Consider the following 12,632-nt stretch of genomic DNA (forward strand, 5'->3'; position numbering starts at 1 on the left):
TATGTTTGACTTTTGGTTTTTTGGGGGGTGGCTAATTAGATTTATTTATTTATTTAATGGAAATACTGGGGACTGAACCCAGGACCTTGTGAATGCTAAGCATGCACTCTAAACACTGAGCTATACCCTCCTTCCACCCACTCTGTCTTCAACTTTTGACAAGTTGTTTATAGTATGTCTTTGATTTGGGCCTCTTTGGGTTCATCCTAGTTTGAGTCCTCTGAGCTTCCTGAATTTGGATGTTCATTTTCTTCCTCAGGTTTGGGAGATTTTCAGCCATTATTTTTTCAAATGGGCTGTCTACCCACTCTCTGCCTCTCTCTTCTTCTGGAACTCCCATAATGGGAATATTGTTCATCTTGTTAGTATCCTGTAAATCTTCTTCAGAAATAAGAAAGATATTTCTGTGGGTATAGAATTCCAGTTTGACAGTTTTTTTTTTTCCACTTTAAAGATGTTACTCCATTGGTTTCTGGCAAGAAATCTTCTGTTCTCATTTTTAATCACTGGTTTTATGTAATTTGTTTTTCTTATTGCTTTAGTATTTACTTATATATATAAGAATATATCACAATTCCTATTCTTATTCTCATTGGTTACTTAGGTTGTTTCAGGTCTTCAGGCTAATATAATATGGATCATGCTGCTATGAACATTCTAGTACACATCTTTAGGTGCCTTTATGCAGGCATTTATCTGTAGTGGAATTGCTGGGTCATGGAAGAAGCATATGATCAGATTCAGTAGATAACTGACACATGGTTTTTCTAAGTGATTATACTGTTTTACACTCTTATCAGCAATTTGTGAGAGCTCCAGTTGCTCCATATTCTCATCGACTTTTAATATTATTAAGTCTCTTTCACTTTGGTCATTGTGGTGATGTATAGTAATGTTTACTTAGGATTATAATTTGTATTTCATTAATGACTAATGAATCTGAGCACCTTTTCATGTATACAAAGTTTTAAAACATAGGACTGTATCTTCCATTGTTTATGCATACATAAAAACCTAAATGGGAATGCTAAATACCCGATTTTGGTAGTTTCTATTTCTAGGGACACAGGAGCTGGGTAGTTTGTTGGGCAGGGAGGTTCACTGAGGGCCTTAACTTACAGTATTATTGCTAAACCAGAAGTGAATACAGGAATATCTAAAAATGTTTCAGTTTAAGTGCTTAAATCAATTCAGCATCACATACTTTTCATAAACATTATCAGAGAAGAAAATTTTATAATATGTTTCTAATACAAGTGTAAATTCACATCCAGAAAACATAAAAATTTGGCTTTGAATAATTTGAACAAGTTTCCTGTGATATAATTTTTCTTGTTAGGTTGTTAGGAGTTTTTAATTTTAAAGAACTTTCTGTCTGAAGGTACATTAATTTCAAACTCCAAAGTAGTGAGTCATATTAATTCAGCAGTTACTTCTTGCTTATTTCTATATGTATTGTACTGTTTTGCATCATAGTTGGTTGGGTAAGTCATAAATAATTAAAATAAATGGTTCTCAGTTGCTTTTGCCCTAATCATTTTATGATATAACAGCAATGTTTTTCAAAGCCATCTGTTTAAATGTTCAATAACATTTCCTATACTTTTGTTTTCATCTTCAGATTATGACTGTACCTAATGACCCGTATACTTTTCTCTCTTGTGGTGAAGATGGAACTGTTAGGTGGTTTGATACACGCATCAAAACTAGCTGCACAAAAGAAGATTGCAAAGATGTAAGATTCAAGTTTTTTGTACAAATGACAAATTAAGATTGTAATTAAAATTGGTTAGTAAGTTATCTCTGGGTTATAAAATTATGGGTAAATTTAAAATTTTTGTTTGGTAAAATCTTTAGTTAAGCATTTATTTTATAATAAAAAATTAAAATTAAAATATTAATAGTGAAATTAGGGAGCTTATGTTTAAATTTTACATTTCAAATATATTTATTAAAATTTATATAATTGTTTGGTATATACCATAGCATTATAAAAATTTCAAGTATTTATCAAAGTATTCCATTTGCTTACAGAGACAATTTTGGCTTACCAATAACAGTGATAAAAGCATATAGTAATTTAGTGTCTTCTTTTTATTTTTACCCTGCCCTTTAAACCAAGAATTATATGTTATCTTTTCTTTTAAATTATTAGATACCATTCTGTCAACATGTTCATTCTGACTTAGCTCACTTCTCCAAATGTAGAGATTGACTATCAATTTTGTATTTTTTAAATACTATTTGAAACTTGGAAAAGACCTGAGAAATCTGTCAGTGTAATGGCCCCAGGCAACTAACCCCAAATCTTATTTAGAGATGGTAGCTTTTGTCTTGAATCATTTTGGAGTAGTCAGTGAAATAAGAAAATATTGTTAAATACATTTTTACTGAGAGTTACCAAAAAGAAAAAGAATTGCAAATAATCAAGTAAAGTGTTTAGTAATTAAACCAGTTACTATTGTTAACATGCTTTAGGTGGAGAAAAGATTATTTTATACACTGAAACAGAAAAGAAAAAAGAATACAAATTAAAAATATTTTAAAATCAGTTTATATGTATATACACCCACACACACACACACACACTACACACACATATATAACTAGGAAAGCATTGAACTAAAGGCAGAAATAAGTTTAAAATATCAGATTGTATATTAGGGGCATTTGGTATACCTGTTTCTTGGTGAATAATAGGTACTAACGTTTGTTAGGTCACATTTTTTAAAGCTGTGTTTTAGTGTACAGTGTAGACGGATTTAATTGTGCTTTTATAACCAAAAATGCCATAAAAATATGGAATAAAACCAAGCTAAAAAAATGAAGTACTGTTAAATTTTTCCGTAATAAAACTTTTGATTTCTTTTATGTACAAATAGAGGCAGAGTATTAAGAAAAACTAGTAACTAGAGTAATTCTTAAATACTAAAATCTTAGAATTATGAAAGGCATTTGATGAATACATTGAATATAATAGGAGAAGTGTTCTGAGGCCAAAAATTAAATAAATAAAATTTAACGTAAATGTAATTTGAATACTGAGCTATACTGAAAACAGTAAAAACGGGTATCCTTTTATCTTTTGTAGGATATTTTAATTAACTGCCGACGTGCCGCTACATCTGTAGCCATTTGTCCACCAATACCATATTATCTTGCCGTTGGTTGTTCTGATAGCTCAGTACGAATATATGATCGGCGAATGCTGGGCACAAGAGCTACAGGTAAAAAGACATGTACTAGAGAAAACATGACATTCTGTCAGTTCATAGAATAAACATGACATTGCAGTTTTAAAATTTCATTAGTTTGTCATAAAATTTAATAAACAGAATATATTTGAGTACTATGGATTATTATAAAAAATAGCATTTCACCAAGTTTTTGTGACACTATCATGGTGATATTTTTGTAGTTTATCACTTTAAAAAGTTGTAACACTTGATATATTAGTTTCCTGGGGCTGTCATAACAATTACCACAAATTGGGTGGCCTGAAATAACCGAAACTTATTCTCTCGCGTTTCTGGAGGCTAAGTGTCTGAAATCAAGGTGTTGCAAAGTTGTGTTCTGTGGAGGCTGTCAGGGAGTACGTGTTGCTTGCTTCTCTCCTAGGTTCTGGTGGTTGCTGACAATCTTTACCATCCCTTGGCTTTTAAATGTATCACTCCAATCTCTGCTTCTGTGTGTACATGCCATTCTCTCCTGTGTGCCTGTGTCCGCATTTCCCCCTTCTTATAAGGACACTGGTCATATTGGATTTAAGGCCCACCCTGATCCAGTATGACCTCATTTTGATAATTACATCTGCAAAGACCCTATTACCAGTGAAGATCACGTTCTGTGGTTCTTGGTGGACATGAATTTTCAGGGGACACTCTTCAACCCACATTTGGGTTTTCCTAATTTCTCTTTGCCATCTTTTCAATCAAGAAGATAATAGTAAATATGGAGGAGAGAAAAGTTAGGGAAGAACAGTGACTTGTGTGTGTATTCATGTATAGAATATTCACATATTTTATGTTGTTGAAAGTAAAAGTGGACTTGCCCAGAGAGTAACAATGCTGATCTCAGTGTCAATTTGTGTCCAGTGAAAATGAACATAGATTACTGAAATGGGAAAACTAGATGGGATCTTTTTTCTTTTTTCAAACTGTGATTGAGGAGTCTTTGTCTATTTGGACATACACATTTAGGAGGAACAGTGGTAATGTAATATGAATACCTCATTGTGCAGAATTACACAGCTTTGTGAGAGTCTTCGAGTTTGGCGTTCCTGGGCCTGCAGGGTGTAAAGTGCCACTTATACGTCTCCCTGTCGTACTGTATTGATGGCCACGAAAATTAGTTAAAGTTGGAGTGGTATCCCCACTCTGTTGTCTGATAAGAGGAAAATCCCACGACAACCAAAAATCTTTTAAAGACATAAAGTAAAAGGAATACCATATTAAAAAGTATACTGTACTGTTTTATCCAGTATACTGCTAAACCTCAGCTTTCCTATTTATATTATAAAAATTGTATTACCTTAATTTGGGAAATTTTTAAAAGATTATTTAGTGTGACTATAATCAAAATCATTTTAATCAGTTAAATAACTCATGTTCAATAAAACACTTACGTAATCTGGAATTTTTGACAATCATGAATTCTTTTTTGAAGACATGTAATCTTTATACCATATTCTTTTCTGTTTTGTTGAAAAACCTGACTATTGAATAAAGAATCTCTTCCAGGAATAGAATTTGATAACTTGGATTTATATTGTTGCGTTAAATCACATATTTCATAATTCAGATTAAGAGTTTTTAAAGTGTTTTTCTTGGAAAACATGAATTTTAAACAATTCCTATTTTCTTATTCAGGGAATTATGCAGGTCGAGGAACTACTGGAATGGTTGCCCGTTTTATCCCTTCCCATCTTAATAACAAGTCCTGCAGGGTGACATCTCTGTGTTACAGTGAAGATGGTCAAGAGATTCTTGTTAGTTACTCTTCCGATTACATATATCTTTTTGACCCAAAAGATGATACAGCACGAGAACTTAAAACTCCTTCTGCAGAAGAAAGAAGAGAAGAAGTAAGTTTACTCAAAACTATGTTCTTTGTTCATTCCAGAAAACATTAATTCAGTAACTCCTGGTGCCTGAAGGACTTCAAAAAATAGTTAATTTTTGAGGCATTTACAGTCTAGGGAGCAAGGATATGAAACATACACAAAAGAACAGGGGCTAATAAATAATTAAGAATAAGATGCTAGATGAAAAGTATTGTGAAATATTTTTAAAGAAAAAATACTTAATGGCAAAATGTTTCTCCAAGTTTATGGATGCATAGCAGCCAGTAAGAAATAGTAAGAGTTGTAACAGTTGCAGAAAAGGCAATTAAAATAATAAAAAAGTTATGTATGAACTTCTAGGAGAATAAATGTTTATGTTCGTGCAACAATGGGAGCTTTACCTGTTACCTATTACTTACTATTCATATGTGGACAGCAGTTCTTCCTCTCTTCTGCCTCTTTCACAGTTACGAACTAGTGACATGTAATATTATCCCAAGGTACATTTTATAAAATAACATATGAGTGAGTGAGAAAAAGATAAGTCAAAGTGTGCATATGTGTGTGTGTGTACACATACACACACACACACATACACACAGAATTGGGAGAGGAGAGGATTGCTGTGCACATATGAATAGTAGATGGTAATAAGTGAAACTCCTATTGGTGCATGAACATAAACATTTAATCTCCTGGAAATTTACACATCACATTATATATATATTTTTTATATATATATACACATCATCTAATATATACACATATACATATATACGTACATATATATACATATATATATTTATACATCACATTATAAATATATTGTATATTGAAAACTATGTGAAAGAATTAATTCCCTAAAATAACTTTATAATAGTGAACCTGGTTTCTGCTTTTCATTTTCTTATTTATGAAAAGCAAAAACCAGAAATAATATGTACTTGACAGTGTACAGCAGTAGAAAAATGTTTGCTTTCACCTGTTAAGCTTCTTTCCCCAACATATTTCTCACTTTGGCTTTTTCATTTTATAATGCCCTATGTTCAGTCACTCTATTCTTTTGATTATAAATGTCTTTTGAAATTAACCATGACTTTTTATTAACTATCAGTGACTTTTTGGTATTGGCCCAACTCCTATTAATGAATACTTTTTAAAAGTGCTAAAGAAAACAGCTTTTGTAATTCCTGTGAGGGGCAAGATTAAATCCAGTTATTTTACTTGCAGGTTGAGAGGACTATAAAATTAGAACAAAATCAAGATTACTTTATAAATGTATATAAGGATTTTAAATGTGGCACTGTGTTCAAGTGAATTAGGAAACTGATGAAGAAGAGTTTGTGATGGCTAATGAACACTATTTTTGAGTTAATTGGTCTGATTGAAAATATGATATCTGCACTGTCATTTTGTTGTTGCTATGTAACTTCCTCCTGATAATGTGCTTCAGTAAAGTTACAGTCAAACTTTGTGACTGTTACATAATGAAAGAGTTGGAAATGCAGAAACATTTTAAGTGGGCCAACTATCTTTTATACCATAGAACACTTAGCCAAAAGATGTTTATGTAATCAGAGTGAATGAGGCTGAGTCATGAACAGTTGGTTTTTTCCTGAACATGTTTTTCTCAGTATTCTTTGTTGAATTAACTAAGTTAAGAAGAGTAATTCTGAAAATGGATTGAAATTACAAAAATAAATTCTGTGTTTTGTAAGAAACCCAACAACTCATAGGTCTATACATCTGAAGAAATTAATAATCTTTCTTCTTAATCCCACTATCTTTTCATTCAGTATTTTATGCTAAATCCTTGACAGTAATGTTCAGACAAACTCATCTCAACTCACCACATACTTGTCGGGTGCCTGCTGTGCACTATACTATATGTTATACTAAACTTTAGAAATTCAAGGATGACTGTGACGAAGACATGACCTCTCAGGAGTTTACAGTTTAGTGAAAGTAGAGATATAAATAAATATGTGAAACTTAAAATCATAGAATTGTGTGTAAGAATTATGTTCTATATAAGTAGATCAAAGGAAGGAATAATTGTTTTTTATTGGGAACGTAAGAAACGCTTGAGCAGCATTTTAAACTATGAATAGAAGTTGAATATTTGCTTTTTTCTTCTGTTTTCATAATATATTTATATTTTCTTAATTTGTAGGGGGCCTTTTTTTATTTCCTATATCCTCTAACAATTTCTTTTTTACTTTATCCTTTATTTAGGATATTCTTTTGTCTTTTTCAATTTTTCCACTTCTCATTTGCCTTTATTTTTATATTCCTTTTTTCTTTTTATTGTCTTTTCTTTTCCTTTTTCTCTCATATCTTTCTGACATTTTTCACACCTACCCACCCCATTATTGGACTTCTTTGTTGAATCCAATCTTTAATTTTCTCCTGGTCCCCATAATTTGCCCCTGAAGGTTATACAGGTATCCCCTGCTTTTTGAAAGTTTGCTTCTGTACTACTTTGCTTTTACTAAAGACTTATATTAATACCCACTTTTGCTAACTGAAAGAACTCCAAAGAGGATTTTCGCTTTTACAGAAAAAAAATGTTAAAAGCGAAAATAGCATTCAGCGTTTGTTTTGTAGCGCGCACCCTGAGCAGCAAGTGGCACCGCCAAGCTCCTTTCCTGGGAACTACACTCTGCATCTCAGCATCCAGGCATCATAGCTTTGAATTGTGTCTGTGAGCATCTTTGCTTTATCTTGATTTGTTTGTGCATCTATTAGCAAGATGTGGCCTAAGGTAATTGCTTCTTTGCTTTACTCCATTTCAGCTTATGAAAGATTCCATAGGAATGCTCTGCTCTCAGATCGCAGGGGAAACCTGTATCCAAAATCTCTAGTGCTTCTTCCTACCCTGCCGCTACTACCCTGATCCAAGGCAGCAGCATCTCTCTTCCTAGATTATTAACAGTAGCTTTCTAACCAGTCCCCCTGCTTTCACATCCGCCCCCTCCAGTCCTTTAGCTACACAGTAGCCAAAGTCATCCTTTAAAACATGAGTCATATCATGCCATTGCTCTGATCCACACTCCAAGTGGCTCCCCACCTCACTCAGAACAAAACTGAGGTCCTCACAGTGACTTCAGGATCTTTGTTCATCTGGTTCTTACTACTTCTACTGCTCTTTCCTTTGTTTGTTCTGCTCTAGCCACCACATCTACTTACTTACTTACTCAGCAGGCTGAGCATGCTTCTACCTTATGGCTTGGCATTTACTCGGCCTGAAGTGGCCTCCCCCCACATCTAGATTTCTTTCCCTTCGTCTCTTACAGGGCTTTGCCCATGTCACCGTCTCTGTGAGGCCTTACCTCACCACCTAATTTAAAATTGTAACCCTTTATTCTCTGGTACTACCTATCTCCCTTTTCTACTTTATTTTTTCTGTAACACTTACCATTTTCTTTGTATATTTTACTTTTTTACTTACTGTATTCTGTAAACGTTGTGACACCGGGATTTTTGTATGTTTTGTCCATTGATCTTTTCCCAGTACCTAGGGTAGTGCCTGACACAGGTGCTAAAAAAAATGTTTATTGACTGACTGAGTGAATACTGTACCGTTTTCAAGATTCTGGACTAATTATTTTGCAGATCTCAGAAAGTCAAACTTGGGGCGGTTTTAACTTGAAGATCTTGTTCCAAAAGTAGTTGCTGAAGTTATAACATAAGTTCTTATTTGTATAATATAAAAATTTCTCTCTCGTAATCCTGGAACATGGGCTCTAGTTTGTTATTCTAAATAAAGTTTATATATAGAGTGCAGCCCTCTCTTTTTGGAAATGACTGTTTGTCCGAGATTGTGAACAGCTGCCACATTAGGCATCCTCTAATCTTGTGATTATTCCCTGTCACACTTGTGACCTCTGTAGATTTTGTTACTCTCAGTTGCTCTTAACCGTACTTACACATAATATATAACTTGTGTGGTTTTTTTTTTTCCCCTGTTTCCTTTGCTGAGGATGTAGAAGTTTTTTCCCCATTCTCCCTGTTGCTTGGTATGATTTCCAGGAGAAAATAGAAAATTTGCAGCGAAGCTGTCACCAAGTTTCTAACAAAACCTGCTTAATTGTGAGGAGGAAAGAAAAAAAAAAATCAATGAATGTCATGTTAAAAAAATAAAAGGGAGTGACCCACTTGAATGAGAGAAAATGTTTGCAAATCTTATATCTGATTTATGATTTAGAATCTAGTATCCAGAATATATGAAGAACAGTTCCAGTTCAACAATAAAAAGACAAATATACTAATTTAAAAGTTGGTGAAGGATTTGAATAGACATTTCTCCAAAGAAGAAATGGCCAGTAAGCACATAAAGAGATGCTCAGCATCACCAGTCATCAGGGAAATGCTGATCAGAACCATAGTGAGGTACCACTTCACACTTACTAGGCTAAAATAAAAAAGTCAAGACAAGTGTTGATGAAAATGTGGTGAAATTGGAGCCCTCATACATTGGTTGGCATAAAATGGTGTGAATGCTTTGAAAAATAGTTTGGCAGTTCCTCAAAAGTGAAACACAGAGTTGTCATATGATTCAGCAATTCCACTCGTAGATATATACCCAAGAAAACTGAAAACATATGCCCTTATTAAAAATGTGCACATATGTTCACAGCAGTGTTAGCCACAATAGCAAAAACTGAGAACACTTCAGTGTTCATTAACTGGTGAGTGAATAAACAAAATGTTTATATCCAAAAAATGAAGTATTATTGAGCCATAAAGGAAATGAAATACTGATATATACTGCAGTGTGGATGAACCTTGAAAATATTATGCTAAGTGAAAGCAGCCAGACAAAAAGGCCACATACTGTACATTATTGTGTTTGTATGAGGTGTCCAGAATAAACATATCCATAGAGACAGAAAATAGATGAGTGGTTGTCGGGAGGGGAGTAGAGGGGGAAGTGGGGTGGAAGTGGGGAGTGACTGCTGATAGGTAGAGGGTTTCTCTATAAGGTAATGAAAATGTTCTGGATTGGTGTGATACCAGCAGTTGCCCAGCTTTGTGAATATACACACTGATTTGTATACTTTAAAAGGATAAATGTTAGGTGAATTATATCTCAATAAAAAGATGTTAAAAATTTAAAAGTTAAAGGGAATGACTGAGTCAGATGCCACAGACTTGAAATAAAATAAGCTCTGAAAGGTGCCATTTGAGTCGGACATTGTTGATCATTTTATCATTGATCAGTGAACTTAGCAAGTGATCATTCATTGGTGACAGTGGTGAGAATGAGTTCAGTGGGAAACATAAGATTGATGTCAGTGAACTGAGGGAGGAAAGTGGTACATAAAGATAGAAAGAATGCAGACTTTTTAAAAGAAACTTGACAGTAAAGCTTCAGAAGGCATGAGAAAAGAGTGTAATTAGAAGTATGAAGCTGAGGTGTTTTGTTTATTAAAAATGATAGGATATTCAGAATTTATGAGGAAAAACCGGGAGAGAAGACATGAATGTAGGTATGGGAAAGAGAGAGTAATTGTTGAAGCAACATGCTTGAGGAGTTGAGAGAATGAAATAAAGAGCACAGATGGAGGTTAGGCTTAAAATAAATGATACGTCCTCTGAGAAAGGTTGGAAGAAATTAAGAAGTTATAGATTAGATATAGGTAAGTTTGTAGAATGCCGCTGAATAAATTGATGTCATTTCTGTAGAACCAACTTTATTTTCTCTGAGGTAAGAGGAAAAGTTACCAGCTGAGAATAAGGGCAATAGAGTAGAGTAGAGACACTGAGGTGAGTAATGTGGGGTTGGAATAGATGTTGGGGGAGAACTGGAGAGTAAATTGTCAATAGTCATAAAATAATGATAACTCCTATTGCTAGTTAAGTATGTCGGTACTTTACCTAGACTGTATTATCATCATAATAGAAAATCGAGGCTCAATGTGGTTAGATAACTTTCCTCTTGTCAATTGGAAAGTGATACAGGTGGGATTAGAAGTCACATATACAGGATTTCAAAGCTGCATTCAGACCCTTCAGATGGAAGGTAAGTATAGGCTGCCAGTATCAATGGATGTTTATGGCTGTCTTTCACGTTGTGATTTCGCATCTCAATAAGGAAAGTGAGAAGATGGAAAGAATCTGTTGGGCTTACAGTGTGCTTTAAGAATTGAGCAAGTGCGTTCTCTCCTCATCTGTTAGTTACGACAGCCTCCAGTTAAGCGTTTGAGACTTCGTGGTGACTGGTCAGACACTGGACCCCGAGCAAGGCCTGAGAGTGAACGAGAACGAGATGGTAATTGTCCTTTGGTCAGCTTTTAAAAAATACGATATTTAAAAATTAGTATTTTAACTTGTTTCCTTTTTTTTCACTATTATTAAGTGGTGCTGCAACAAATGTCTTTATACCTATATATCTTAGCATACTGTGCAAGTGTTCCTTAGGATAAATTCCTCTATGTGGAATGTCTGGGTCACTGGATAAATGTCTTTTAATTTTGATAGTTATCTTATTACCCTCCAAAAAAAATGCACTACTTTGCATTCCTACTGAAAGTATAAGAATGTTCATCGCCACATAAAACATTGGGTATTATCAAACTTCTTAATTTTTGCTTTTGTATTTGATTTAAAGAGAAATGAAAACTCTCAGTTTCCAACCTGAGAGTTTTATAAGAGCACATAAATTTTTTTTTTCCCCTGTCAGATGCCTGTGACAAGCATAAGAAACGACTACCTTGGTAGCTTTAAGATGGCACATTTAAAATAGAAATAATCTGTGTGATTTTAATAGTTGAGTCTATAGCCAAAATCTTACTCTGATGATTTCTGAAATCTTTTAGGGTCAAAAGAATATTTCCTAATATATTATTCTTGTAATTATTTGACATTATAGTTTAAAATATAAAGCTATATTCTATAAAGGCAATAAAGTGTACAATAAATTCTGTTTTCACAAAAAATTCAAGAGCAAATTATTTCCATTTTAAATTACATGATAGTAGAAGACAGTTGTCACAGTTTCAGTTTGATGTAATACTTAATTTGAAAATGCTCTTAAGAAAAATCTCATATTTAAAGGAAAAAAAGAGGGGAGGGAAGAGATAAAACACTTTCTGATTTCAGTTAATTTCAAATATATGGAATTTGCAGTAAATGATGATGAAAATAAATTCAGTTTAGGGAAATTTAAGTAAGAGGGCAAACTGTCAGGTTAAGGAAATTTAAGTTGGAGGGCAAACTTTTAACCTCTTTAGCTTAGAATTCATGAGCCTTTCCTAGCCATGTACTCTTGGAACTAAAGGTGTGAGTTGGGCTCAGGGTGGGATTGTGGAAGTACCTAAGAATTGGCAAAGATGTAGGAGATGTTCTTGAGGAACTCAAAATACAGATGGAGAGTCATTCATATAAATATAAATTATAAAATGTGATGATAGCTCTAGTAGATATATATATATATATACATACATTCTTATAATTTATTTAGGCAATTTGATTTTTTAAAATTGCTTTCATTTTAAAGGCCGTCAAATCTAGGTTTGTGCATTAATGAAAGATCCTGATTTATTACTAAATTCACCGATAAAACGTG

The 12,632-nt window shown here is 33.5% G+C and overlaps 1 protein-coding gene across 7 annotated transcripts in view; it reads left to right on the forward strand.

Moving 5' to 3' along the window:
• DCAF6 (DDB1 and CUL4 associated factor 6) overlaps positions 1 to 12,632 on the forward strand; it is a 118,030-nt gene that overhangs the window by 40,804 nt on the left and 64,594 nt on the right. For all 7 annotated transcript variants that reach the window (XM_074349764.1, XM_074349763.1, XM_074349766.1 and 4 more), the window contains exons 5-8: positions 1,622 to 1,735; positions 3,092 to 3,227; positions 4,869 to 5,083; positions 11,243 to 11,336. In XM_074349764.1, the coding sequence (XP_074205865.1) occupies positions 1,622 to 1,735; positions 3,092 to 3,227; positions 4,869 to 5,083; positions 11,243 to 11,336 (559 nt within the window). The remainder of the gene's footprint in view (positions 1 to 1,621; positions 1,736 to 3,091; positions 3,228 to 4,868; positions 5,084 to 11,242; positions 11,337 to 12,632) is intronic.

Source organism: Camelus bactrianus, chromosome 21, assembly GCF_048773025.1.
Source record: "Camelus bactrianus isolate YW-2024 breed Bactrian camel chromosome 21, ASM4877302v1, whole genome shotgun sequence".
Lineage (NCBI taxonomy): Eukaryota > Metazoa > Chordata > Mammalia > Artiodactyla > Camelidae > Camelus > Camelus bactrianus.